The sequence below is a fragment of the Scleropages formosus genome, chromosome 14 (assembly GCF_900964775.1).
Source record: "Scleropages formosus chromosome 14, fSclFor1.1, whole genome shotgun sequence".
NCBI classification, from domain to species: domain Eukaryota; kingdom Metazoa; phylum Chordata; class Actinopteri; order Osteoglossiformes; family Osteoglossidae; genus Scleropages; species Scleropages formosus.
In genome coordinates, this window is record NC_041819.1 from 17085669 (window position 1) to 17113500 (window position 27832).

Consider the following 27832-nt stretch of genomic DNA (forward strand, 5'->3'; position numbering starts at 1 on the left):
GAATCATCTCTCTCTAGAATTAAACTGTATAGAAAATAACAAAATATAAAAAGGTTTGCATTGTGCAAAAAAAGACTAAGCACATTAAATATGTATTCATGCATGATCAGTCTACAAGGCATCTGAAAACACCATGTCTTTAACAGTGTGAGCTGTGATGGTATTAAATATTACACCACTGGGTAGCAGAACTCCTGCCATCTATCGTCACAGGCTGCTGTGATTAAATGCCAGTATAAAAGGCATCTTTTGAGCTCTGTCCTACACACTGTGTACTTATGAGTTCCTTGATCATTTGAATCAAAGCATTATACTGTTCAGCAAATGTCTCATCTTTACCATATGACACTAATACTTTTTTCTTCGGATACTTTGCTGTCAAAAGCCATTCTGTCAAAATGGCTACGCTGAAAATGTTGTAAAATGCACTGCATCCCAAAGACGTAGTTAATACGGAATGTAGGGCCACTGTGGCCACAAGCGTACGGGATTTCCATAAATTCAACTCAAAAATAAATGGCCATATCCATTTTAATAGAAGAATTTGCCAACATTTACAGCAATTGTTTCCCTCCACAATCACTGAACAACAAATATTCTCAATTTCTCCTCATCAGATGTGGATACAGTTCAATCCAAACCATCTGCAAGCTTGCATGGAGAACTACTCTCTCCTCAAACTAGTCATGTGACCTTGACATCTGCGACTTCAGTATTGACATTTACAATGGTAATAGCTTTAAGGATAAAAATGATTAATGCTGGCAAGTGCTTTATCATATTGGCTGGTGTGTCCCCAAGAAACAGTGAATCGAAATAGAAGGCACACCTCGGTTAGAGGAGTGTACTTGCGTGGTTAAATGAGAATAAGGCCCAGTATAGGGCTCGTTTCTCCATCATATATGTATATATGTATATATATTTACAAATATAGAGCCTGCTGGAGAGAGATCTTATGGCTTAAATAAGGGTGAAAAGCAGGTTCTCCTTAATGTGTCCGCTTACACTTTCAGCTGAGTGGCCTTGGCATGCTCCAGTCTGGCCTGGACGTCCACAGGCTTTTCAAAGAAGCGCACCAGGATGGGCTCGTTGAGCAAGGAGGCCAGGATCTGCTCAAAGGCAAAGGACCACTCCACCTCTTGCCGGTGGGAGTTCGGCTCCGGGACGCTGGGCGGGCTTGGGGTATCTGAGGAGCCCTCTGGGGAAGTGGAGGCCTCCCCGTTGGGTGGAGTCGTCTCTGTGGGGGTGCCTGGCTCCTGAAGACGACGGCCCACTTCCTCCATCCTCAGCAGGAGGCTGGTGACGCTGGCCACAGCTCGGTAGAGAGACTCCTCTTCTGGGTCACCGTGGAACAAGTTGTACAGGGTTTTGGAGAACTGGATGAACTGACACTGGAGAACAGCAAGACAAAGAGCAAATCTAAATCCCAAAAGAAGCAATGTGATATCCACTTGTTTATGCATACAAAGGAACAATGTAGGGGAGTGATTCCAGAAGGTTCTAGAAGTGATTGAGTTTCAAATGCAAAAAAAAAAAAAATCTGCTGTATAAATGGGAAAATCATAGTAAGCAGCTTACTGCACAAACCTCATATTGTATGCAGTCCCAGAGAATAGCATCAGCTAAATGAATTAATAACAAATAATAAAGATAAAATTGGCAGTACATAGGAAGAGTTCTGCTAAAAAGTCCTCAGTGATCAGATTACTCCATCAGGTCAAGGCTGTGGAAAATCTACCTGATTTATCCGGGGTAAGTCCTTAATGTTCTCTTCCTTCTTCAGTAGTTCATCCTGCCACTGCTTCAGGTATGCCTGTAAGTCCACTTTACCTCGACCTGAAAACATGAAGATACACCAGCAGGATGGGAGGATGCTAGATGTAAAGTTTGCAGAAGATGTACCACAAGTTCACCTCCTGCCCAGACTAACATACTGGTGTCATGCAGACTAATTTGGTAAGAACCCATTTTAAAGTTTGCTCTTAGTCAAAGGCATGAAGATAAATGAAAGCCAAATTGAAACGGCAATGCTGGCTTAGCTGGGGAATGCTGGGACATCTGGCAAACGCCACCCATATTGATTTATTTATGATTCAGATGATCTACTGACCCATTGCTAAAGGACTTTGGGCATATGAAAAGGCTTGCTTATATTTGTGACATTGCATAAACTGGACAGACTAATTTTCTGGAAGGGTTCTAACAAAAGAGAAATAGTCATGATCATACAGTATAAATACAGGCCATCCTTAGGAAACTAACGCATTCTCCTTTTTGTTATTAATCTATAACAGAATTACGGCATTATGGTGTTTTATAAACAGCTAATTCCAGCCTATGAATTCATAGTATTTTTAATCCATCATGGCAGTAATGAAAAAGGCTTCACTGAAACCTCACTAGCAGTGTAAAAAAAGTTATCAACTCTACAGACCAAAAAAAAATAAAAAATGCTAATTTTTCTCTCCAGAGAAACAACACTTTACCCCTTTCTGGACTTCTTCTGATCACTCCATCTTCAGGGACATCAGCTGAAGAGACTAGGACAAACAGAACTTTTCATATAGTGAGACCAAACAACTACAAAAAAGAAAGTTTTTACATTCAGAACTTTTCACACTTAGTCACACAACTGTGAAAGAAATAAATATCTGAGGTTTTGAACTGTTAAACATGTGCATTTATGCTGCTTTTCTTAAATCAGCTTCTGGTCCAAGTACATATAGAGGCATCCCTGATATAATGACGATAACTAATTCCCAAAAATTTGCTTGTCAGACAAATTCTCATAAAACAAACTTAAAATGACCAAATTTAAGTTGGGAAAAAATTGTCTCCCAGAAGCATAAAATTTTACCCTTCTTCACCAAACATCAAAAATTCCCACCTCACCTTTTAAACATGGAGAAAATCTATTTTAAAATCAAATCCAGAATATCAGAACACTACCAAACAAGGATCACTCATAATGCCTCTCTGCTGTACTATTCCATAAAGTACCGTTTTAATCTAAATTAGAGTCACTTGTAATGATATTTCCCTTCAAGAGAATTCTATATATCACTTTATCATTTTTGCTTTACGGTTAATTTTTAATTTAAGTCATATTTCTGTTCTCATAAGGATTTTCCTGTAAGTGTGAGTTTATTTCCTCAGTGAATTTTACTTATATTTGCTCAAAAGTGCAAGTTGTCTTAATTTAAGCACTACTTTTGCAGGGAAGACAAAGTAGACATATACAGTTCACAAAAAAATAAAGACTGTAAATGCCAATTCTGCAGCTGTTGTCATGAAAGTTTAAGTCGATAATGACAAACACGGTCTGTTTAAAAATTCCCCACCTGACGACCCTACCTAACTTTAACAGAAGAGTTAAGGTTTGCACAAGTTTAACATTTCTGATGAAAAAAATACTCAAGTGACACTTACACACATACACCAGATATAAGAAAAACAATTCCATGCTTTGTTTACGGGATGTGGAATAGTGGTTGAGGAAGAGGCAGATGCAGACAAATGAGGGTAAAACAAAAGGGGTGAAGAGAGAAGAAAGGAGAAGGAGAAGCCAGCTGACCATTCAGTCGACTAAAGTGGGAGAAGTCTTCACTCAGCGAACTATAGTGGGACAGTTTGTTGCTCTTTGAGAACCCAGGGCTCTCTGTTTCTACTTCTGTAAAAGCTGGAAAATACAGTGTAAACTGGTAAGACAGACTGAAGCAGCTGAAGGTCAAAGCAGAGCTTGGTTTTGAAGTTACCCTATAGTCATGGTGACTGATGGCCTGACTGAAATTTAAATTAAATACGTTGGGCATTACTAAGGACCAAGTATTCCCTGCATCTCTACTGATATGACACATCCTATCATTATTGCTGTTTGGCAAAGAATCCTAGATCAATCAATGCTGTAAATGTAGTAAAGTCATTCCGTTCACCTGGCGATAGGTGCATCTTGAAGAGGAATTTCAGCTTTTCTGTGAAAGTGCCACTGTACAGAGTATCTATGAGAAACAAAGAGAAATGGGTTAACTAGTCAATGGTGATCAAACACAGAAAAGCATAGAATGACTAATTTTTTTTTTTTATTAAACAGAACTGGCTCACAGTAATGTACAGTGGTGCGAGAAAGTTTGCGACCCCTCAATAATTTTCTCTGTTTCTGTATAAATGTGACCTAAAATGTGATCAGATTTAAACAGATGTATTCCAGAATTATAATAATCATCATGCAGGTCAAATTTTTTTACACACTTCAGTCAACAACATTTTTCTCGAGGCAACTTCTGTTGTGGAATGTAAAAACATTTCCTTAAACTTCCAAAAGTGTAAGCATAATCAAGCTACATTCCGTAATTTTGTCAAAAACAGTAGTTGCATGGCAAATTGTCAATATCAAATGTAGGAGTGTGGGAATATGAGGCGGGTCTGGCCCAGGTATAAAGTCAGGCCCTCACCCAGGCCGCAGCAGAACTCCTTGAAGTTGACCAGGCCATCCTGGTTCTCATCCAGCAAGTGGAAGGCCCACAGGGAGAGGGCGTCGCGGCCAGCGCAGTGCACCCAGGGGGCCAGCAGAGAGAACAGGGCGCAGAACTGGGAACGGCCCAGCTGGTACTGCTCCAGGTAAGGCAGGCTGGGGTCGTGGTGCAACAGGGCTGGGCTGTTCATGGTCCAATAGCAGCTCAGGAAATGCTGCCTCTGCAGGTCGGCATAAGAACCCCACAGAGAAGCAGAGAGAGCCCTTACTAGGAATGACCCAAATCTCCCAAGGGAAATTACTAGGTCACAAGAATTTTTGTAATAATCACGTAGTCTAGGACTTATGGCACTAGACATTGTGACCCGTACGTATTAAGTTCAAATTTCAGGTCAGACAGAATTAGGATATTTGCACAAAAAAACAAAAAATGCTCCCCCCCACCCCCAACTTGTCTTTTCCAAAAAGGAGAGCTTTAGCTGTAAACATACAATCACACATGCAATTGCACTATATACAATACAATTATACCCAGGACTGGGGACCATAGTGCTTTTTTGATTACATTTTTAAAGGAAAAATAAATAAACACATCCCAGACTTATTTTGATGACTTGATGACTCAAGATTTCAGCCATAAAATCTTGTAAGAGCGAGAAACTTCAGTATGGCATTTGTTAGTGTGTCAGCTACGGATCACAGGCGGGTTGGATTCTCACCTTGAACAGCCCATAGAGGTCATCAAGATGGGCAGCAGTGAACTTCACCTCCTGGGACACCACCCTTAACTGGACACAGATGTACCATCAGTGCTGCTTGCCCACTGTAACCTTCACCATTTCTCTAATACTCACTTAGTAAAAATTTAAGAATGCTCAATCTCCCATGGGGCATTTGCCAAGACTAATTAATTTAATCAGCAGACAATGAAATCCACAGAGAATGTGCTTATGAGCAACATGAAAAAGCTGGGTCACTTACCACATTCTGTCTGGTTGTATCCTCCAGAGTCTGGATCACAAACAATTTTTTGCGTCTCCGCATGCTCTCCACTTCCTCGGAACGAATGTCCCCATATTTCTGGGACAAAGGGAGCATCGTAAGTGCCGGGGATCACAATTGCAGCCATGTCATCAGATACACCATTGCTGCATTGTGAAGTATTTGTACTGCGGCAAGACACAGTATAGGAGTGACAGCATGGTGGTGCAGCAGGTAGTACTGGTGCCTCTTGGCTCTTGGGCTGTTGGTTTGAATCGAGCTCAGGCTGTGTGGAGTTTGCATGATCTCTCGTATTCATGCGGGTATCCTCCGGGTGCTCTGCTTTCCTCTCACAGTCCAAAGACATGAATTTCAGGTGAACCGATGACTCAGTTTCACCTTAGTGTGTATGTGATTGTCCTGCAATGGACTAGTGTACCATCCAGGGTGTATCCTGCCTCGTAGTCTATGCGTCCGGGGTAGACCTAGACAACAGTGACCTTACGTAGGATGAGAGGTTACTAACACTGAATTAATAATGAAACTTAATTAATGAACTGGGTGCAGTATAGTGCTAAGAGCTACTTCCTTTGAAACTAAAGGTTGCAGGTTTAATCCCACCTATTACTGTAGTATTCTTGAACAAGGTACTCATCCTAAACTGCTCTTGTAAAAATCGTTTGTTTCCCCGATAGGTACATTGCTCTGTTGTATAGACTGGATGAGAATGACTGCAGGGAGTTTAGCCTTGTACAAAAGGTGTCAGTTCAATAGTGGTTGAGCATTAGTTAATTACTATTGTACATGTCTTGGAGTAAAGCATCTACTAAATGTATAAATGTAAACAGTGGGGGACAGTGGAGAACAAATTGGTTTAATGTTGCAGTTATACCTCGTAGGCCTCTCGTATGAGGTCAGTGATGTCCACCTTGGGATGTGACGTCCTGTCGTTGTTGCTCACGGGTGCCTGCTGCACCGTGGCAGGCAGGGGGCTATCCTTGTTGGTGACGCTGTCAAAAAACCTGCAAGTAGTAGAGACAGAGTGAAACATGCAATGTGAACATTTTACCAATTTCATCAAAAAATGAAAAAATTACTCATGCAGATCTCATGCAATCACTTTGTACACACATGCAATAATACATGATAGTATATACACTGGCAGATTCTAGTAATTAATTCCATCTGAGCTCAAATTTACATTGCTGACCTGTTCACTGAATGCTGTTCATGATTAAAATGTTAACTAAATTCACTATTATTTTCATTGTAAGGGGAAAAACAGAAAAACGTAAAAAACAAAGAAAAAAGAGCAACACTATTTTATCCTTTAGAATGAAGAACAATCATTTTATTGAACCATTATAATAATTGCTTACTTCATAGCTTTTCCGGCCCAGTGGAGGTTGAAAACTAATTTGTTTTATATCTCTATAGAAATGGTGCAAAAAATTAAATAAATTAAACAAATAATTTTTTCAGAGTAACATAAATGTGGTTTCACACAACTGCAGAACTGAAGAATTTTCCACTGGGGAGTCTGGTTTGACGGGCGATTTTTTTTAATTATTAGCTGAACCACAACAGCTAAAAGAATAACTGTGAATCTAGGTGCGACCATAGGTGCAAATGTAGTCGGGAACATCCGCAGACAGAGCTGACGCCACCTTGCCGATGCTCACTTGTTTAGGATGGTGACAGCCTCAGCATCATCGCGGCAGGCCAGCAGCTGCTCCACGTTGTAGTCGAGCACAGCCAGGCCGAGCTGCAAGATAGCTTTGATGCCATCATAGAAGAAGCAGTCGACCACATTGACGGCACTCTCGATGGGCAGCACGCTGATGAACAGTGTCAGGAACCAGGAGAGCGACACGGACGAGAAGAAAGTCATGTCTGTCGTGTGCTCCGTGAGCTGGGGCAGCTGCTCTCGGATGAGCTCCTCAAACACCGCCTGGTCGACCAGGGCGCCTACACCGCGAGGAACAGGGACACAGAAAGAAACATGCTGCTCATCTACGGATGAATCGAGCAATATGACTCCTCACTAGGGTGCCAACGAGAGAGATGGAGAAAATCAAGTTTGTTTGTTTCTAAGTTCTAACCTCCTGAAATCCATGTTTTTCAACGTGAGTTTTGTGGGGGAAAAAAAAAAAAAACACATTTTGTTGCATCTCATATCTAGCAGGTCACTAAGGTCTTCTACCATCGACATTATTCTACAGCTTTTTCATTAATGAAAAACCCTTTCGGTTAGTTTAGTTCTGACATTTACTTAATTTTATTTTTTGTAACTCTTCAAGTTCTAATTTTCTCAAGCACACACACCCTCTGGGACAGAATAGTAATGGTGTTACAATACATTTGACCAGTTCTATTTTCTCATCATAGGTTTATTTTTATTCCAATGGCAATATACTGTATCCTTATAATGGGACCTACCTGAATGACCATTTAATATAAAAAAAAAAAAAAAAAAAAAAAATCACTGGATTATGGTGAAATTTGGCTCATATTTATTTTATATCAAAAGGAATGTAATGAAGCGGTGAGACTTTGAGGAACATTTTGAACATTTTTCACTGATATTCACATTTCTGCATATTAATTTCCTTGTTGCAAACAAAACATTAAATTTCTGTAATTAAAGTGCTGTTATAGAGGTACAGAGGTGTAAAACTCGGTTCCCTACACAAACTGTGTATTCTGGTTTCAACACCAAACCACATGGAGAAACGCCAACCACCAGAAATAAAATTTGACACATGTGCCAAGGACCATGTTAACATGCAAAGATATTTCACATTTCTTATTATTTATTCATGTAGGTGATACACTTCTATGAGGTGTCTGACAATGTGAGCTTTGTATACTAACCTGCTTATAAATACTGTATTTACCCATTTGTATAGCAGGGCAATTTTTACTACAGTAAGTCAGGGTAAGTACTGCAGCAACAACAGGGATTCCAACCTGGGTTTCTGGGTTCTACCACTATGTCACCCGTTTGCCCTTGATATACAGTGACAGCAGGAAATCTAATATTTTTGTGTTCATTTGTCTAAATATCACGTGTGAAATTATTTTGTAGTAAAATAAGGAAGCAGCATTCTAAATAACAAACCAATTTTAGAAGACAATTGTGCCTGCAGGTCCTGCTAATGACCACTTATTTTTCTGCAGGACAATAGAGCAATTGTTAACCTGGCAGGGGGGGGTAAAAATGCATGAGGCATTTATTACAGTGACAGCAGCAAAAATTACGCCCAGAATCAAGCTCTGATTCTGTTAAGCTCACAGTGTGCTTATCTGCTTTCACATGAAAGTCTTCCAAGCAGATAAACACTTGGTAACTGGGCGAGAAAGACAGCTGCACTGAATTATTCAACGTCACTTTGGTGGGAAGCAGGGGGAGCAGCGCAAACACTCACCGATGATCCTGCGGTTGAAGTAGTCGGGCAACATCCTCTCGCAGACGGCCACCAGCAGCCAGAACGCTTCCTCCTCCTTGGCGTACAGCAGCAGGACCGAGGTAAGAATGTTCATGGCCTTGGGGGAGAGGAAATGAGGGGTGGTCAGGTAGCAAATGGGACCCGTGCTCCACGCTGCTCTGCACCTCCCCACCAACCCACCTGACAGTAACCGATCTTGGGGTTCCTGTAGGCGTAGGCGGTGAGGACCCGGCGCAGGGCAGAGATGCCCGTGTCACTCTGGAAGGCAGGGTGCTCTGGCAGCGAGCGGTGCAGGTCTCGCTCAATCTCATCCGTGGCCAGCGTGCTGGTGCCTAGCGATTGCTCCACCAGCTCCGAGTAGTAACCCGGGTGGGTGGCCATGTCGTTGACGGCACCTGATGAGCCAAGAAACAAGACATCGTCTCACCAGTGCGCCACAGGCATGAGGTCACAGCGGAAGCGAGGAGTTACAACTTCATTACATTTAGTAATTTAATAAAATCTCCAAAGAAACATAGACACGTTTTTTCCATTTATACAGCTGAGTAATTTTTTACCGGAGCAATTTTACGGTGAATAACTTACACAAGGGCACTACAGCAGGATGGGGGATTGATCCAAAGGTGGCAGCTCTAAGCACTATGCTACCTGCTGCCTCCTTCAACCTGACTTCATTCTAAAGGGGGGGTGGGGCCAGTCATGTTCTGTTAATGGACCTGTTATGCGGGGAAAAACTACAGTACACATTAAATATAAAAAGAAAAACCTATAATCTTCCTATTTGTTCCACATCCAAAGGCAGTCAGTTCTGCTGTAACACATGTTCTGATTACGCAGTTCGAATATAACACAATGAGCAGAGCATAACAGAACTACCCAGCAGAACTTTCACCACTGTGATTTGGGGTTATAGTATCTTACAGTATCACATACCACCACCATAGGGTGGAATTTTGGTCTACTGTATTACAGTTACACATGGTTTTCCAAAGGGATCATAAAATAAAGGCTACAACTTTGCAACAGAAGTTTGATGTTATAGAGCCAAATAAGAGTCACAAACTGCCTTATTTTGCAATTAAATTCTAACTTAATTTTGGGTGTGCTAAGCATTTGTAGTAGGTGATGGTTACTGTATTTACTATGCTTGGCCCCCAACCATTTTTTCCCCATTGCAATTGTTTATTTTACTATGCAGATTGGAACATCGTAATGTTTCATAGGAACACAATTATTGTGTTACAGTGGGACTGACTGCACTATGCAACACCCTCCAACTCACCTGGACATTAAAAGCATGACTATGAGAACAGGAAAACTGCATCAGTAAACAAACAGGAAAGCTACACAAACTGAAAAGCTGTACCATTTGCATAAAAATTATCTAAAATGTCAAATCATTTGATATTGCATATTGCAATAATAGACTGACATTGCAGATTTATTACTATGATAAAAACATACAAGTACAGAAGCACTGAGTGTACAGCTGCTGTCACCATGGTAGCGGGACAATGGGACATACCTGAGAAAAGCAGCCAAAGCTCCCCTCTCAGAAATTCGGGTACGCCGCGTACGATCAAGTCCCGCGTCTTCTTGGTGCGGAACATGCTCATCCCACGGCCATACTCGCTGAAGTGGATGTTCCACGACTGCTCTTTCATCTTCTCCTTCAGCTGCAGCACCATAGACACCATGCAGAGGACATAAAAAAGGAAACCCACGTTTCAAACACTCGCCCAGGACTCAGAGCCCTATTGCTGAAACAAGAGTCGCTTTCACAAAGAGCCCATACATATCTTTACTTGTAAAATTTAGACCAGCATACAGTATGTTTGTACTCTTGCACTCGCATTGATGACTAAATGCCAGTCTGACAACATTTAACATTATAATATGAATAATATATTTATATAATATAGATAAAATGTAACAAAAAAGAGAACTTGAAAATACAGGTGGTCCTCGAGTTGCAACGGTTCTGTTCCAATGGCTTCATGCAAATCCCCTTATATTCCATTTTATAAACCATAAAGATATACAGTACTGTGCAAAAGTCTTAGGCACTGAAATGTTTTCCAAAAATATTTGCTTTACACGATTATTTAATGTCTTCTGAATTAGTGTAAAAGGGAAAGAGCATATTTCATATTTCCAAGCATTCCTTTTGCAAAAAGTTACAGTATTACAGTAAGGATTTTGTATGTCGTTAAAGAAAGAAAGTACACACACACACACACACACACACACACACACACAGTCCGAAATCACTTATCCCAAGTGGGGTCGCGGCAAATTGGAGCCTAATCTGACAACATAGGGCGCAAGGCTGGAGGGGGAGGGGACACACCCAGGACAGCACGCCAGTCCATCACAAGGCACCACAGGCAGGATTCAAACTCCAGACCCGCCAGAGAGCAGGACCCGGCCAAGCCCACCGCGCCAAGTGGTTGTTGACGATGGATGGTTACTAAGCTTTGTAGGAAGTTTATTAATTAAGAGCATTATTTTTGGAGGGATTCTCACTTTACAGCTCTCCCCCCCCCCCCCCCCCGTGCCTAAAACTTTTGCACAGTACTGTATAAACAACATGTACGAATGCTACATTGTATAACAGGGCTTTATTACATTTTTCACTGATTTAACACATTCTTCATCTTAAAATACCAATACAGAATAGTAATGATGTAAATATGCTGCAGTATAATGATTTCTTAGGCCGCACTATTATTTTCATTTCTAAATCTGTTTTCTCTGCATTTTTCTTGTCCGAACTACCAGAATACCCACATTTCCAGTTTACTAGTCATTTTAAAAAAGTAACTAGAACAGAATCAGACTAAATGTTCCGTAGGTAAAATGGTTTTGTAATATAAACACAGCGGCTGATGGTCAATCGGTCGCTATGAAATTCGATGTCTGATGGCTGTTATCGTGTAGCGCATGGAGCAGTCGTCCTTTGGTGCTATGACCAAACGTCTGGACTCAAAAATAATACAATAATGTTGATGGGATGGCTGTTGTAACTCTGGATGGTTGTATATGTCTCAAGTCGAGGACTACCTGTACTACCTGAAGTCTTCTCAGAAACGATACCCTGCAAGTTTTGAGGGCAATTCAGTTCAATTTAAATTTATTTTTAGGAAGAGCTGTTCTCACGTAGAGACACAGAACTGAACAAAGGATCAGAAGACATAAAACAAAAGCTTGGCTATACATGAAATGACTACAGTAACTATATTAGTTATTAAAGCTATTAGAAAGCCAACTGACCACGGAGGAAAGGAAAGAAAACTCCAAACCAAAAGGGAATGAAAGCTGAAATTTCTCAAAGCAACAAGTTCGTGCCACAGACTGTACCATCTTGGGATCCAGGTTCTCCGCATCCTGTGGGTGGAACACGGTCATCAGGGCCTCGGTGCTGACAGCCTTGCTACTGCTCTTCTGGCCCACCATCAGGGCCTCTTCCTCAGGGTTGTCCTCAAAGTGTTCTATGAGGGTGTGGCACGCCTCCCCGGACACCTGCAGGGGGCAATCAGGACCCCCATCACTCCCTACAACGGCTCCCAGTAACACACTCGGTATGATCTGTCAATAGGTCAGTTCTGAAAACGGCCGAAGGCCAGCATCCGAGGACCAAGCGTGTGATCCTCTCGATATCGGAAACTTGTCCCCCATTACCATTCCCACGTTTATTAAGATGTGTGACTCACTTTTGCTATGGGTGATACATACGCACCTTTGCTGGAGGAAAGTTGTAACAGCCAGACACTGTACATTACTAGCAAAAAACAGTAAAATAACCACTATGGTAACAGACTTGCAATTATTATTTTTTGCTGTTATTTAGTTATCTTCACTGTTAGGTTTGTACACTAAGCTACTTACACGGATTTGCACATTTATACAGCTGGGTCGTTTTTACTGTGTCAGCTAAACAGTAAAGTCCTCGATCAAGGGTCCTAGAGAAGGAACAGGAATTTGAACCTCAGTCACCAGATTGCAAGGTGACACCTCTAACTACTATACTACGATGCAATTTTGTACAATTATATTTAAACTGAAAAATATATTTGTTTAAAATTTGTTACAGAAATATTTATATTTGACGCTTTTATTTATTTTTTACATTTAACATGTATATATTTTTAACTATGTATACGCATATACTGTATATATATATATATTATATACATACATACTATATATATATACTGTATATATATACATTCATGAGAGTGTATACTGTATATACATACTGTATATATATATATATATATATATATATATATATATATATATATATATACACACACATACACACACACACACGCATATACATATATTAATAAAAAAGGGTTTAAAGAAAAAAAAAAAAAAACACAAACATATGACGCAGGCAAAATAAGGCATTTACTGAGCATTATGAGATGTACCAAAAATGCTCCTTTCATGTTCCCAAGTACTGCTTAGCAGTTTCACATTTTTAGAATTATAATGAATGCTTTTTCCAAGATATTTTTAGCAGCCAGCTGAGAGCTCATTACTGGGCACTCGGACTGGAGCTGAAAGGAGCGCGGAGTAATTACAGGAAGAGGACACAAAGTGGGAGACGGATGGCAAGGCTCACCTCCCCTGCTGTGATGTGCATGGGGCTGGCTGCGGCCCCGCACCGCCGCCGGATCCCGTAGGCCAGGCGCTCGTAGTCCCGCACCTCCGAGAAGCGCAGGGCCCTCTTTCCGCGGACGCACACCGTCACTGCCCGGCTGCTGCTGTCTGGCTTCTCCACGCTGACCACCTGCAGGGAACACAACACGTTATGGAGGCCATGATGGAGCGAATGCCTAAACATCTGCAGTTATTAAAAAGTATCATTTGTTATCGAAGTCGTCCAACTGCTTGTCACACATTTCTTTGTTTTCAACAAACATTTGTACATACATTTGTTTTTGCCAAAACAACGAGGTGCATATTGGTTCAAAATATTAACCTTCAACTTGCCAGAAATTTTCAAGAAATTATATTTCATTCACTGTTGAGAACAGTTTTTTCCCTCAGGCCATCACTCTCATGAACAGTCAACACTCCCCTATAGGTCTCCTGTCAGTGTAACAATATCCCATCACTTTTGAAATTTACTTATTATTTATTTTTTACTTTTTGTATTTATACTACAGGCGGTTCCCGATTTACGCTGGTTCGACTTATGACTTTTTCGACTTTATGATGGCGAGCTGCCGATAGACATTCAATAGAAACCGTAATTTGAATTTTGAAATTTAATTTTCTCCCGGGCAAGCGATGTGGTAGTCTGCTCACAATGCTGAGCAGCGGCAGCGATCCACATTTCCCAGCCTGTCACGCAGAGGTGTGTATTAGGTGTATTAAATGCATTTTCAATTTACAATATTTTCGACTTGTGATGGGTTTCACGGAATGTAGCCCCATCGTAAATCGGGAACCACCTTTACCATTTATGCTCTCGTGTTTGTATACTGTGTAAATATGTCATTTATTATGTAATTCTGTGTCAGCTGTTTGTTGTCCATAAATACTGGAAGCATCTAGAACCACAGCAAATTCCTTGTTTGCGTCAGCACACTTGGCCAATACAACTCATTCTCATTCTCTCTCATTCTGTTGTTCATATTAAAACCAATATTTTTGTTCCATTCACTTAGCTGATGCTGTTTACCATGGAAACTTACAGATGTTGCATTCTAAGCTAATTATTATCATTTACTGATTTATACTGATATTCAATTGTTACTCTATCAATTCAGGCAAAGTACTATACCTTGATCAAGGGTACAACAACAACAGTGCGGATTTGAACCCCAGTCTTTTGCCTGTGCAGTAACAACTCTAACCAGCTTTGCCCTCTGCTGCCCCTTTTAGCTACCAAGTATAATGCTGAACTTCACTTACTTATGTAGAGGCCTATGAGCAATCTGGGCATTCAAAAAGGCAATTTGCTTTGGAACAAAAACCAAGAGGTTCTGGTCACGATCCTTTAATTAGTGCATTACTAACTGCTCCAATTTATCATTTCCCACTTAACGCCTTTCTAATTTGGGACAGCAGGTGGCATAGTGGTTTGAGCTGACCCTGTAATCAAAGGTCCTGCATTCAAATCCCCCCAGCTGTAGTACCCTTGAACAATGTATATACAATTAACTGCTACAGTAAAAATTACCCTGCTGTGTAAATCAAAACACTATAAGTCAACTTGAACAATAACTATCAACCAATCCATCAATCTTCAGGTCCTGAAATCCTCTGTACACTCAAAAACTGTGTGCAAAAATGTAACAGACACTCACATGTGTCTCAGGTAAAATATGAGATCTTTTCCCAGCAGTTCTGCTTCTACGTGTCAACAGGATGCTCCCAGTGTTATGAGGCAACATGACTTCCAAGAGGAATCTCAAGGACTTCGAAATGAACCTGTATTGTCACTGCATCTCTGGCAAGCCCTTCAACGGCAAAGACGATGAAGACATGAAAGGTGTTTCAAAGAACTAACTGAAAAATTATGTCATCCTGGGGAAAAAGGAAAGAAGTTACAATTAAAGACCGTGAGTGGGCGAGGAAACTGTCACGCAGACATTTACCCCAGGTTGCAGGGTATAACAGAAGGGAAGCGGCAGAGAGACAGTGTAAAGAGTTAAGCGTGGGCCGAGAGTCTCCCGCCTCAATGAAAGCAGCTAAATGTGAACAGAAATGAGGATAAGAACAGAAAAACACACACTGGCTACAAGAGGTCCATGAAAGCCAGCCAAAAAATCCAACGACACTTCCAAAAGAAAAATTGTCCAAATGGACACGGCACAGCCACGCCCAAGTTCCCTCACTTCACCTTTGCTTCGTGGCCAGTCCATTTCAATGCAGTGCAATACCACCTCATTTAGAGCAACCATCTACACCCCATAATGCAACATTTCGGCCCAGCTAAGAGAAACTGTTAACTCTGTCAAAGGGCTGCTGGGGGAGCACAAGGCTACTTTCAGAAGGTCCTGTCAACACACCAAAAACTAGCCACGCACCATGTAAACAGACCACCTTTTCTGCCCTGGGAAAAATTGAAGCCGGCCCATCAATTGTACAGCTTGTCTATTTATCACGTTACTTTAGATTTCTCCATCTGTCCTGCTGGTGAGCTGTGAAATACACATAAATGTGTTGATATTTTTGTAATGCTTCATGATTCTATTTCAAAATAAATGTTTCAAAAAAGCAATTGGACCTGCTGAGGATTAAACCCAGAAGCAGACAACTGTCTCAATGAGTTAATGACCCGAGACTCTAACTAAAGGAACTAATTGAATTTTTCCCTTGACCCCAGGGGGGTGACGCCATCCTCATCTGAGTGCTGAAATGTACCACTGGTTACTGAATTATTAAACTGAGGAATTACATTTGGTCTCATTAACTCTCAATTTCCGGACCCACTGCTGTGGTTACATACATACATACATACATACATACATACATACATACATACATACATACATACATACATACATACATACACACACACACACACACAGTATATAGACACACATATACACACAATGGCTCCTCACCTTACAAACAGTTAACTGCCAAATTGTAGAAGATTAAGCAGTAAACTGGGTAAATGTTTTTTTTTAATTTTTAAAAATTTTGTTTATTTTTAACAGCATTTTCGCTACTTACCAACTTTCTAAACTGGATAAGTTTGCAATGGAATGAATATTACTTGTATTTACTCTCCCAGGCAAAAGGTGTAAGTAAAAGCACCCTAGACACAGCCTTAATTCAACTTCACAGTGTTTACAGCCCATGCCTGGTGCTCCTGAGCATGGGTGATTAATAACAGCATGATAAATGCCACACATTTATCAGTTTATGAACTGACCCAAAGTTCATAAAATTATATCTCATTTTAATGTAGCTCAAAGTTATTAAAAATATGAAAATCTATTACAAAGTATTAAGGGACATCGTATTATAATTTTACTGACTGACTTAGTGGCAAAAGTGACTTTAGAGGTACAAAAAACAAACTATGAACAGACCATGGTCATGGTTGTGTTCATAAGATGAACAGCAATTAAGTACTCAGATTTATATGATTTCTACACAAAGTCTGTGTACTTTACTACTTTTGCTAATTTCTTTAGAAAAATCCTGGGAATAATATGCAGTTGATCTTATTCAAAAGCACCTTTCTCCCCAAAAAACTTATTTTGGTTATAATCCAGGGTTATAAACAGCAGATCACAGTATAGCTCTCCTCTGAGTTATTCGTGGTTTAGTCTGCACCATCTATCTGGTTTCTCAGTTCAGAATTAATCACAGGATGGATGTGCCAAGACCTGGAGTTGGACCAGCTGGACCCATGCAGACAGAGCGGGTGTCCTACAACTGGGCGTGAAAAAACTGACGTGCTTGTGAAGCCTTGACGGATGCTGCAAGTCTGGATTACAAAATTGCCGTAGTATTCTGTCTATTTCCTTCCCAATTACGCATACCTTGTGGGATGGGTGTCAATCTTATTGAGCGTTTGTGGGATTTGTATCTGGGAGCGGTGCCTGCAACAGAAGTTGTCACCTCCGTCAAACCAGCGTGACTCAGTCCAATTCGCACAGCTGTGTTAACTCTAACTGCAGGCCTGCAGACCCACTGCAGACATTTGTGGACCAATCTAATGAAGTGAATATTTTACTTCTGTAATACAATCTATGGTCTGCAAGCCAAGCATACAAATCTGTGGCTTAAAACTATTTATATGCAGATATAACTTATAAATAAGCCTCTTGAAAGAACCCAGTCAAAACTTATTATTTATGAGGTTGGCTAGTAAAAAATAGGCAGACCAGGTCTCCAACACCAATGCCGAGACCCACTGAGCCATGTCACAGCACATCGTGGGGTCCTGCTACAGCACAAAGACCCAATTCTATTGCCCCGCTGTGTGCAAGTATCCTCCTCCTCCTGGTACTCCAAGGCTGAGCTGCTTGCCTCTCGTATAGGGACGATGACGTAGCACTGGCTGCCATCCTGGCTGGCAAAGCAGAGGTAGCTCTCCGATAGGCAGATCTTCCCCAGCGTGTTGAAGTGGCTGAAGGGCACCCACAGGAAGCTCTCGTATACCTCCAGCAGGTTTTCCTCCCTAGGCAAACGGAAGAAGGCCCGGAACTGCTCATTGCGCGCGTGTGTCTCCAGGCCCCTGCATTGCGAAGAGGAAGAACATGGAGGGTAGGAGGAGAAGTGGAAGAAAATGATTGTGTGTTATATAACCCCACTGCTTAATGAATGACAGTCAGCATCTCAACGTTTTGGCTACATCTTAGTTCAACTGGGCAGTTCTTTAGCTATTCGTTTTCATAGTCACTTTTGTCTCAAGATCCCAGTTTTATACCATGTTATATTTTCCAGCTAGAGCGAATGTTTCCTCCCGCTGGGCTGATGCAGAGTTACCAACGTTTGCTTTGATGAGAACCATAAACTATCAATGCGATGCTTCACAGTAGCAATAAAGCTGCATTTAATGGTTTTTCGGAAGTATCGCTTCGTGTTTACTGGAGCAGAGGGACTATAATACAATAATTACTGCTGTAACAGCACAGGAAAGTCAGTTTGAACTTAGAGTCCCAAGTCCAGTTCTGATATGCATTGAAACATCGTGTTCAAGAGAGGAAGCAACTGGAGCCACGACAGGTGTGATCCTAATTGTCAGCTCCCAGCTGCAAAGATCCAGGTTTCCTCCTTTTGGTTTATGGTATATGAATAACTGGGAATTAAGTGCTTGAATGAATTAAGCAATACAAATTGAATTGAACTGCTGAATGGAAGATTTGTCATTGTACAGGTGTGCAATACAACAAAATTATAGTAGTATTCACTGAGTTCTTTAGAAAACAATATAAAACACAAACACAAGTATAAAGATAGAGAAGTAAACAGTTTAAAAGATAATACAGTAAGTGAATAGAATAAGAGACTTCTTTTGAGGTACCAAGGTTGGTATGTGACACAGTGGCACAGCAGGTAACACTGGTGCCTCCCAGTGTCAGCGCCTTTTAACATAGGTTTGAATCTGGCACAGGGTGTGTGAAGCTTACATGTTCTCATTTTCAGAACCCAAAGGCAAACGCAAAAAAGGACAATGGTTAGCAACCCTTTAATTCCATACCATGAAAACAACTTGAGCAGTTGCCATGAGTTGAATTCCACTTGACAGCATTAACCCTGCTAAGGTTGGCAGCCAATTATGGAGATCAGTTATAGATGTACCAGGACAACAGACCCTGTTCTACATAGCAGAAAGCACAAACAACGCAGCATGTTGAAACAGTGTCGTACCTCTTTGAGATCTGCAGTGGGTCAGCTAGGGCTGGCTCCTGCTGGAAGGTCTCCTTATCAAAGAGCCTCCTGACAGCATAGTCAGCCAGCTGCTCCATGAGTAGGAAGGTCTCATTTAGGTGCAGGAACATGGAGAAGTAGTGGTCCTCCCCGCCAGCCACCACATGGATGCTCTCAGCCAGGATCACATTAGATGACTTCTCCAGCTTCCAGATCTCATCCCAGGAGACTATAAACTTCACTGAAGAAGCACAGATGTTAAGAAATCAGTCAGTGGTTCTATATGGCATCATTATGTTGAACTAGCTAATTTAAGGCAAAACAAATCAAATATGCAGGCTTTCGTGTCTCTGTCCCCATTGTATTATATAAAAAGTTACGTAAAACATTAAATACTCAATAAGCTTACAGCAGCTATTTCATCACAGGCATGTGCATATACTATAATTGTACTGATCACCCTTAGTTGTTCTTCAGTAATATGCCAGCTGGGTTGCAATTATAATATTTATTGCTACACATAATATCTTTAGAATCCATCTCTAAATTCCCTGCACTCTGTATCTTCAAGAAATCAAAGCTGCATTGAGCCTTGGGTGTTCAGCTGACTACAGTTTTATGTATATTACATCAAGCATGTAATGACTATATCTAAAACACAATAGATACAGTGATTCAGAATAACAATATTAATGACAATTACTTATTTACACATGACAATTTTTAAAAATCTTTTGTTGTTCATTTAGTGCAAAGCAGGACTCGGCCACTTCCGAATATATAATTTCCATCACTGGTGACAATAATCCAAATGAGTGAACTGGAACGGTATCCTTCAGAACTATTCACACTAGCCCTGTTTAAATACACAAGGCACTAAAGATGGAGTGAAGACACTGTGTACAAGGAAGGGGGTAAACGATAAATTAATAAAACACGCCCAAGAGTTTACCAGAATACTCATGAACAGCTGACTCTGCTAAATGTTTGGGTGAAGAGAATTTATGTGTCCTCAGTGCCACCACTCAGCGCTTCGCCAGAAAATGTACATCAAATCTTAACAAGACAGCCAAGTCAAGGAGACAGCTAGCAGTCGGGAAACACAACCAGTGGGTGGTGAAAGACTGTGGATGCTAGCTTTGCTAGCGGTCATAACTGTAATGACATTTTTTGGCCAGTTTATTGTAACTATATATTTTGGCAGAAGCTAGTATGACTGAAATACGCTTTATAAAATATGTTGCAGAAGTGTCATATTACTCTCTGGGTCTCTTTGAAACACTGTACATTATTTCTTACATTGCTGGCTACATGGAAAGTCCTCATGCCTACAACAGTACACTTTATGTAGACAAGAAAAAGGAAACCATACAGACAAAATACATAATCTGGAATTTTTTGGTTTGCTGTTTGTTCCATTGGTCACACTATCAATTCCAACGAATTCTCCTGAAGTATTTATCATCCGGGGGGTGCAGTGGCGCAGCAAGCTTTACCGGGTCCTGCTCTCCGGTGGGTCTGGGGTTCGAGCCCCGCTTGGGGTGCCCTGTGACGGAGTGGCGTCCCGTCCTGGGTGTGTCCCTTCCCACTCCAGCCTTGTGCCTTGTGTTGCTGGGTTAGGCTCCAGCTCACCGCAACCTCGCTTGGGACAAGTGGTTTCAGACAGTGTGTGTGTGTGTGTGTGTGTGTGTGTGTGTGTGTGTGTGTGTGTGTGTGTGTGTGTGTGTATTTATCATCCTACACTATTTTAAGAGTGGCACTGTAGTGTCTCCTCGCGCAACCCCCTCGCTCTCGACTCGACTCACCCTCGGACCCCAGCAGGTAGGAGTAGAAGCTGAGGAAGTTGGTGCTCAGGTACAGCCAGCCCTGACACGGCACCCGGCCTTTCCAGTAGCTGCATGAGTAGTATGTGACTAACTTCTCCTTCTCTGGGAGACCAAACCACTTCTCGAACCTCAGCAGTGCCTCACGGAACTTCTCCGGGTCATCCTCTTGCACCAGGGAGACCTTCCCCTCCTCAGCAATAAGGCCCTGGAAGAAGGGACAGGCGAGGGCAAAAAGTCATCAGTCAGAACACACACCTGAGGCAGAGCATGATTAACCACCTCTCCAGTTGGACACTGAAAACAGACTAACTGGTAATGCTTTTTCCTCAGCATGATGCACTAGAAATAGTCGGGTGTAAGTTTTTGGTCCATCTGTGCTGATTATATGCAAAAAAAAAATGTTGAGAAGAAACGCTGAGCACAAAAGGGCACAGCAGCTGCATTCACTCACAACTAATGGGGAGACAAGGCCTTCCATTTCCCCTACATACATGTACATTTATTAATGCATCTTTTTCTCCAAAGCAACTTAACATGTTGGGTAAAGTAGCCTAGTGTACAAACCTATTTACACAGTAGTTTAATTCTTACTGTATCAACTCGGTAAGCATCTATTACACCCGTGTACAACCGCTATGCTACGTGTCGCTAATGTCGCTCGCTAACCACACTAGACACGTGATATGTACCTGCAACATCATATAAATATAAAATATACATTTCCTGAGCATTTTTTTTTAATCAGGTCTCAAGAATTAAAATGTTATCGCTCTTCTGTCAGGGGTGACAACATTCTATGAAAAATAAACGAGATATAAGGAAACTGCAAGCACAGCTAAAGGCTACGTGAGCACTCGCACCTCATTTTTTCCTGCACAGAGGGAGTTCTTGGCTGCCAGCGTCACTGCGGACAAACAAAGCACCTCCCTTCCTCACAAATATTGCTTACTATTCTCTCCCAAACATTATTAGTCTGACTCTTTTATCCAAAGTGACTTACAACGTGAGGGTTGTATAACTAACCTACTTGCTGTTATTTATCATATATACAGCTGTGTAATTTTTACTGGAGCGGTTCAGGGTAAGTATCTTGATCAACGGTATTACAGCAGGAGCGGGACTCAAACATGGGTCCTTAACATGGCAACGACGACGCACTGTACTGCCTGCTGCACCCAAGATATGGACATTCTCACCACTGGCCATGTAGATTCTACAACAGAAATACTAGTAATAGACTGGGCTGCCAAAATATTTATGTTGCCATCCAATTAGGCTGCTCGGCTTGATAATCTGTCACAGGCGTTACACAATTTGTATATACCAACATTAAACAGCACGCACCTCATAAATGCTCTACTTATCATCCCTATGCATAATTTTTAACATAAAACCTACATGGAATTTGTGTTAATTCAATATGGACTGACGTACGTATAATTCTGTTAAATACAAGAGGTACACGTTAGCTCAGGTGAAATCCAGCTGAGGTGTGTTAGATGAATTTTGCAGACCTGCAAGTGCCATCCGCTGGTCACAAAAAGAGCATATTTTCTGCCCGTCATACCGCAATGAATTTTTCATTGTAATTCAAGGAGGTGAGCACACTCCAAGCCCCACAGAAAGGAATGTGTGAGTGATCACGACGAACAAGGTCACGGTCAACCGGGTCCCGGAACCGGACTTACTCTGATCTTGCCCTGGACAAAGCTGGTGATGTCCTCACTTGAGTCGAACACAGACAGGGTTCTCATGATGTTCTGCAGCAGCCATTCCCAGTGTTGGTTGATCTCCTCTCTGGTGGCTCCTTAAGACCAATAATGAAAAAACAGTTAATGCACTCAGTAACTTCATATTTTAGCACTGAAGTTTCCTTATAGAGACAGGTGATGCATTATTCATGTTGAAAGAGAAATTTATCTGGCAGTATCTTCAGGTTTTTGCCTTGGGGCCTCCGTTTCCTACTAGCGGGATTATTCAGCAAAAAAAAACTAAGATGTTGGAACTTCAAAGCGCTCTCGGCACTCCTTGAATCTTGATGCATATGTGAAGAAGAGCCAAGAGCCAAAGGGAGGGAAACAATCCATTATGACAATATTCAAGATGACTGAATTTAATGCTTGAGTAAAAACAACTTCTTAGCAGTGCCGGTTTTATCTGAAGATGCAACCCACAGCAAACAGATGATGAAGAGAATCAGAGCTGAGTTTTTCAGTTTATGCTCTATATAAACCAATTTAATTTTATAGCGTGCTCTTGTCAGCAGAGTGACACAGAGTACTGGAAAACATATATAAGCAAGACAGTTACAGGACAACAGTAACGTGTGGCTGAGCTGGCCAAATCAGTCAGCTGACAGCTGAGGAGAGGAAAACAAAAAAACTCCCATCCGTGACAAAAGGAAGGAAAAAACCTCTGGGGGTCCGAGTACCAGCGGTAGCCCATTTCTCCAGGGCATTCTAATATTATAGTATGACTCAAAACACAAAGCACTTAAAGAAGAACATGAGGGAATGTACAGCAATTTGATCAGCTATAACAATGTCAACCCGTGGGTGTATGTGAAGTAGTTCTTGTGAATCAGACCAGATAAATGTGACACAGGTAACACGGTTGTAACATACCGCATGCTATCGACCAGTAGACCTGGGAATCTGGTGTCTGGTGCAAGATCCGGAATGGAGCCACTTTGGCCGTGGAGTCCAGCACGGTGTCCAGAGTTCCCACCAGGAGGCCTGTTAGATAGGGAGGAAGATAAATGATCTCCCAGGCTCATCATCAACACCGTTAACCATCTCCACCGCCCAGAGAAGCGGCAGAGCCAGCAGCTTTCAGCTGATGTTAAAAAAAAAAAAAACACTAACAAACCAACAAACAGCACCCATTTGACAAACAAATCCAGCAACGTGGGCTGACGATATCTAGCCGGCTGTTTAAAATAAATTAGCTGTGAACACTGCATGCTTCCACGTTTCATCGGGCTGCCCGTGGCTGAAGCTGCTCGTATCAAAGTGCCCTTCATGAATTATTCCGATGGTTCGACCTCCATGATTCCCTGCTGAAAGCAACAGAAATGTCTGCTAATGTTAGGCTTTGCGGCGCCAAGCCTTCAAGATACACACCTCATGACTGCAAATTTTTATGAGTCGTCAATGTTTGTCCAACACAAATCATTTACGGGAATGTAAATGACAACAACACGGAGGAGTATAGCAAGAATATAGATAATACACAACAGTATACAAATAAAATACATTAACCACGCTTTCAAAAAATGATCTTTCTTGTGAATTTGTAAGGTTCTAAGGCATAACAGACAGCAGGTGGCATCTCGCACTTGAAGGGTCCAGGTTTGAATCCCACCTCCTGCTGCAATACCCTTGACCAAGGTATTTCCCTTGAAATGATACGATAAAAATTACCCAGCTGTATAAACTGGTACATCATTATACACTGTAAGTTGTTTTGGAGAAAAGCCTCAAATAATTAATTAAATAAGTTGCAGAGCTTTATGCAGCATATAAGAATGACATGAAAGCATCAAAGAGCACCAGAAGAGGCACATCAGATGCTAACGACAGGAAAAGCATGACCACACACATTTAGTGGTTTTGTGGGCAACACAGTGATGTGTGTCCTGCTTCGAGCCGTGACCCATTAATTTGTCGTAATTACCGGCTTGGCGCTCAATGTGACAAGCATGGAGCACCCAGTTTCCTCTCACCCAAGTGCGTCCCCTGTCATTATCCTCAAAACATCATTCCACGCGCCGCCTGGAAGAAACAGGCGGTTCCGATGGCCACCTGCACATCTCCCTCATATCGCTCCATCCCAGCGTTCGGTCAAGTGAAGTCAGACATAACGCGGTCTCCCACAAGGTTCAGCTCATAGTAACACCTTCTCAGAGAAAAATCCAAATCAACTATAGCAGTTGAAGATCAACAAAAATGCTCCAAATGAATTGTTTAGGATTTTTTTTTTTTTTTTTTAAAAATGTGCTGCCATTGCATAAAAGCAAATCTTTTTACGTGGTATTTTAGTTATTATTAAAAATAACCCTTATAAACCTTTAGCTGACCCCTTTTTCCCCAAAGTGACGTACAAAGCTAGCTTTGTACATTAAGCTACTTAAAAATATTTATATATTTACACAGCAGGGTAATTTTTACTGTATCAATTCAAGGTAAGTAAGCTCAAGGGTATTACAGCAGACGATGGGAATCGATCTCAGGTCCTCATCTGAAAGGCTTTAACTACGACTCTACCTGCTGTAATCTATTTATGGAAAAAAGACTTTTTAAAGTACATCTTCATAGAAATGGACCTCATATAAACCCAAAATCATGTTCAAAATGTATGAGTTCCAGCACACTGCGATACAGGGCAGATGCTCCATTAAAATCAATACAGAGAGAGTGTGTTCCACTGATGTACGAATGAGTGACCCAGTATAAGTAGTGTATCTAGCAGTGTAAGTCACCTTGGTGAATAAGGTGTGTGGGCTGGTAACACTACATAGAGTTCACTGGAAGTCGCTTTGGAGAAAAGTGTCTGCTAAGTAAATAAATGTTATTTAAATTAATGTAAAATCAATTCTAGCAACGTGACTTTGGCCTCCAGACGGCCCGAAAACAAACACCAGCACTACTCCACACCTCTGTTTTGAACCTTGGGTAGAAAACTACATCCAAACAACTCAAACAAAAAGACACAGAGGTTTAAAATGAGATTCTATTCAGTAACAACATGAACAATACGATCTGACCGCAATCCACCTTGGACAAAGACATGCGCTAAACACTGTAGGTCCTCAACTGGTGAGTCCACTTCTGGCAACAAGCTCTGCCCTGAAGCCTTTATACAACAACAAAGGTGTTTGTACAATAATTAAAACTGCCTAATTTTTATTCCATTATATGTATTATATATATGCCCACTTTTCCCATTTTGTTCTGGAGAAAATTGGAGAGTCATACTATTTTTAAAATTAATATATTGATATATGTACACTAAGGAAATATTGAAGTACAGCGCCAAGAGGTCAAAGGTGAATACTTCTGATCACTGCACACGTTGTTGAATGACTCATTATACACACACAGTTCATGTCCCCGTCTTTCTCAGTGTCTCTCACAGTTTGTCCAACGCGTCCTGTCCTTGTCAGTTCAGCTGGAACCAGGCTCTGTGTTCTAGGCCCCGGGCCACCTAACCTCCGTCCTGACATCTGGGGTTATTTAAAGCAAATCAAGCCTTTGGCAAACAGGATGGGGCGATGACCAACAATGTCACCAAACCTAAAACAAGAAGGGAACTGAAACAGCGGCCATAGTGGAAGCTAATAGCAGCGTGTAGGTCTGGGTTTGACGCATTTCTCACACACGAAAGCACATTTACAGTAAGGACGGTGCTGATGGCACCGACATGCCATACAGTCCTGGCAATCGCCATGGCAACTTGAAATGTAGAATCTTGAAAATTTGATGTAAAGTTTAGAATGACCTTCGTACAGAGGTTCTGAACCTTTCCTGGGCTGCAGACCCCTTTGAATAATATGGCGAAAGCTCAGGACCCCCCCCCCACATAGAAAAATGCCCATAATAAATTTAGAGGAAACACTGCACTGAATTTAATGCTCTGAAACTTGATTCCCTTCACACAGAATCATGTCAGGGAGAGTGGGGTGTGGTAGTTTCTTTAATTTTGATTTAACTGGTGTTATTTTCACAGCAAGCCTGGATCCCTGAAGCCCATCAGACCCCCAGGGCTCCATGGACCTCGGCTGAGGACCCCCATGATTTCTGCAAGCATGTATGTCGTGACTCTTAGTATTTTCATTGGATTTATGCTGCAGGTTGGTGACAAGCTGAGGATCCCTGATCGATGCGAGTTATGAACTCATAGCTCACGATTCCATTTGTCCTCGACTTGTGCTCATTGACCGACCGGGGTTCGAGGTCACGGTGACGGTCTTCTTGCTCTTCTTCCAGGCTTTGGTGCTGGTTATTACACAGCTAACTTCTGGCTGTTTAAAAAAAAAATAAATAAAACCCGAGAGCTGCAGCCGCACACACATCTGCCATGGTGGCATGTGCGATGCAGGAAATAAATTAAAATACACACGATTTTCCACGGCTAGTAGACAAGCCGCGCTCAGTCAGTGGCCATGTCACGTTACTTGTTGCACCGCGTGTGAAAATAACACTGATCGCTACACAAAGCGGCAGAAAAACAGAAGCAAACCCGACTATTCTGGGAGAAATATGACTGGAAAAGAGATGCGAGTGGGCCGGGTTGTTGTGTTGCGCGCACGCGCGTGTGTGTGTGTGCGTGTGCGTGTGCGTGTCAAAAGAGCCACGCTCAGCGGACGCGCGTACCCGGCCGCCGGACCTCACCTGTCAAACCTCCTCCTCCTTCCCCGTACCCGCGCCTCCTCTGCAGCACGAAATAATCATTAGATTTCTCCGTGACCCACAACTTGAAGGCGTTCTTCAGAAGCACTTCCTCCGGTTTCAGCCACATCGTGCGATCCAAACGAGCCGAGCCGGCACGGCGCGATGCTCATAGCTGTGGCCGCCTACACCCGCGGAGAGCTTTCTGTTTGCGAGCGGTTCCTTTCCCCCCACGTCGACAGAAACCTTGCCAAAGTGTACGGACGCGACGCTCCTGGGATTGTAGTTCTAATTGAAGGACCGTGCCCTTGCAGAGGAAGGGCAGCGCGTTCGCATCAAACTACATTACCCACAATCCTTCAGGAC

The 27832-nt window shown here is 41.9% G+C and overlaps 1 protein-coding gene across 1 annotated transcript; it reads right to left on the reverse strand.

Annotated features, from left to right (window-relative positions):
- Nucleotides 1-27691, reverse strand: tbc1d8b (TBC1 domain family member 8B). The gene is made up of 21 exons (XM_018746610.1): nt 27470-27691; nt 23702-23812; nt 22766-22884; nt 21057-21282; nt 19252-19492; nt 17908-18115; nt 13532-13699; nt 12262-12423; nt 10427-10577; nt 9082-9296; nt 8881-8998; nt 7135-7420; nt 6345-6474; nt 5453-5551; nt 5191-5259; nt 4452-4692; nt 3933-3998; nt 3575-3679; nt 2487-2540; nt 1739-1836; nt 1-1391 (listed from the first exon to the last, which is right to left on the reverse strand). The coding sequence occupies exons 1-21, from the start codon at nt 27594-27596 to the stop codon at nt 1002-1004; spliced, it is 3384 nt and encodes a 1127-aa protein (XP_018602126.1). The 5' UTR covers nt 27597-27691; the 3' UTR covers nt 1-1001.
- Between the last annotated feature and the right edge of the window lie 141 nt (nt 27692-27832).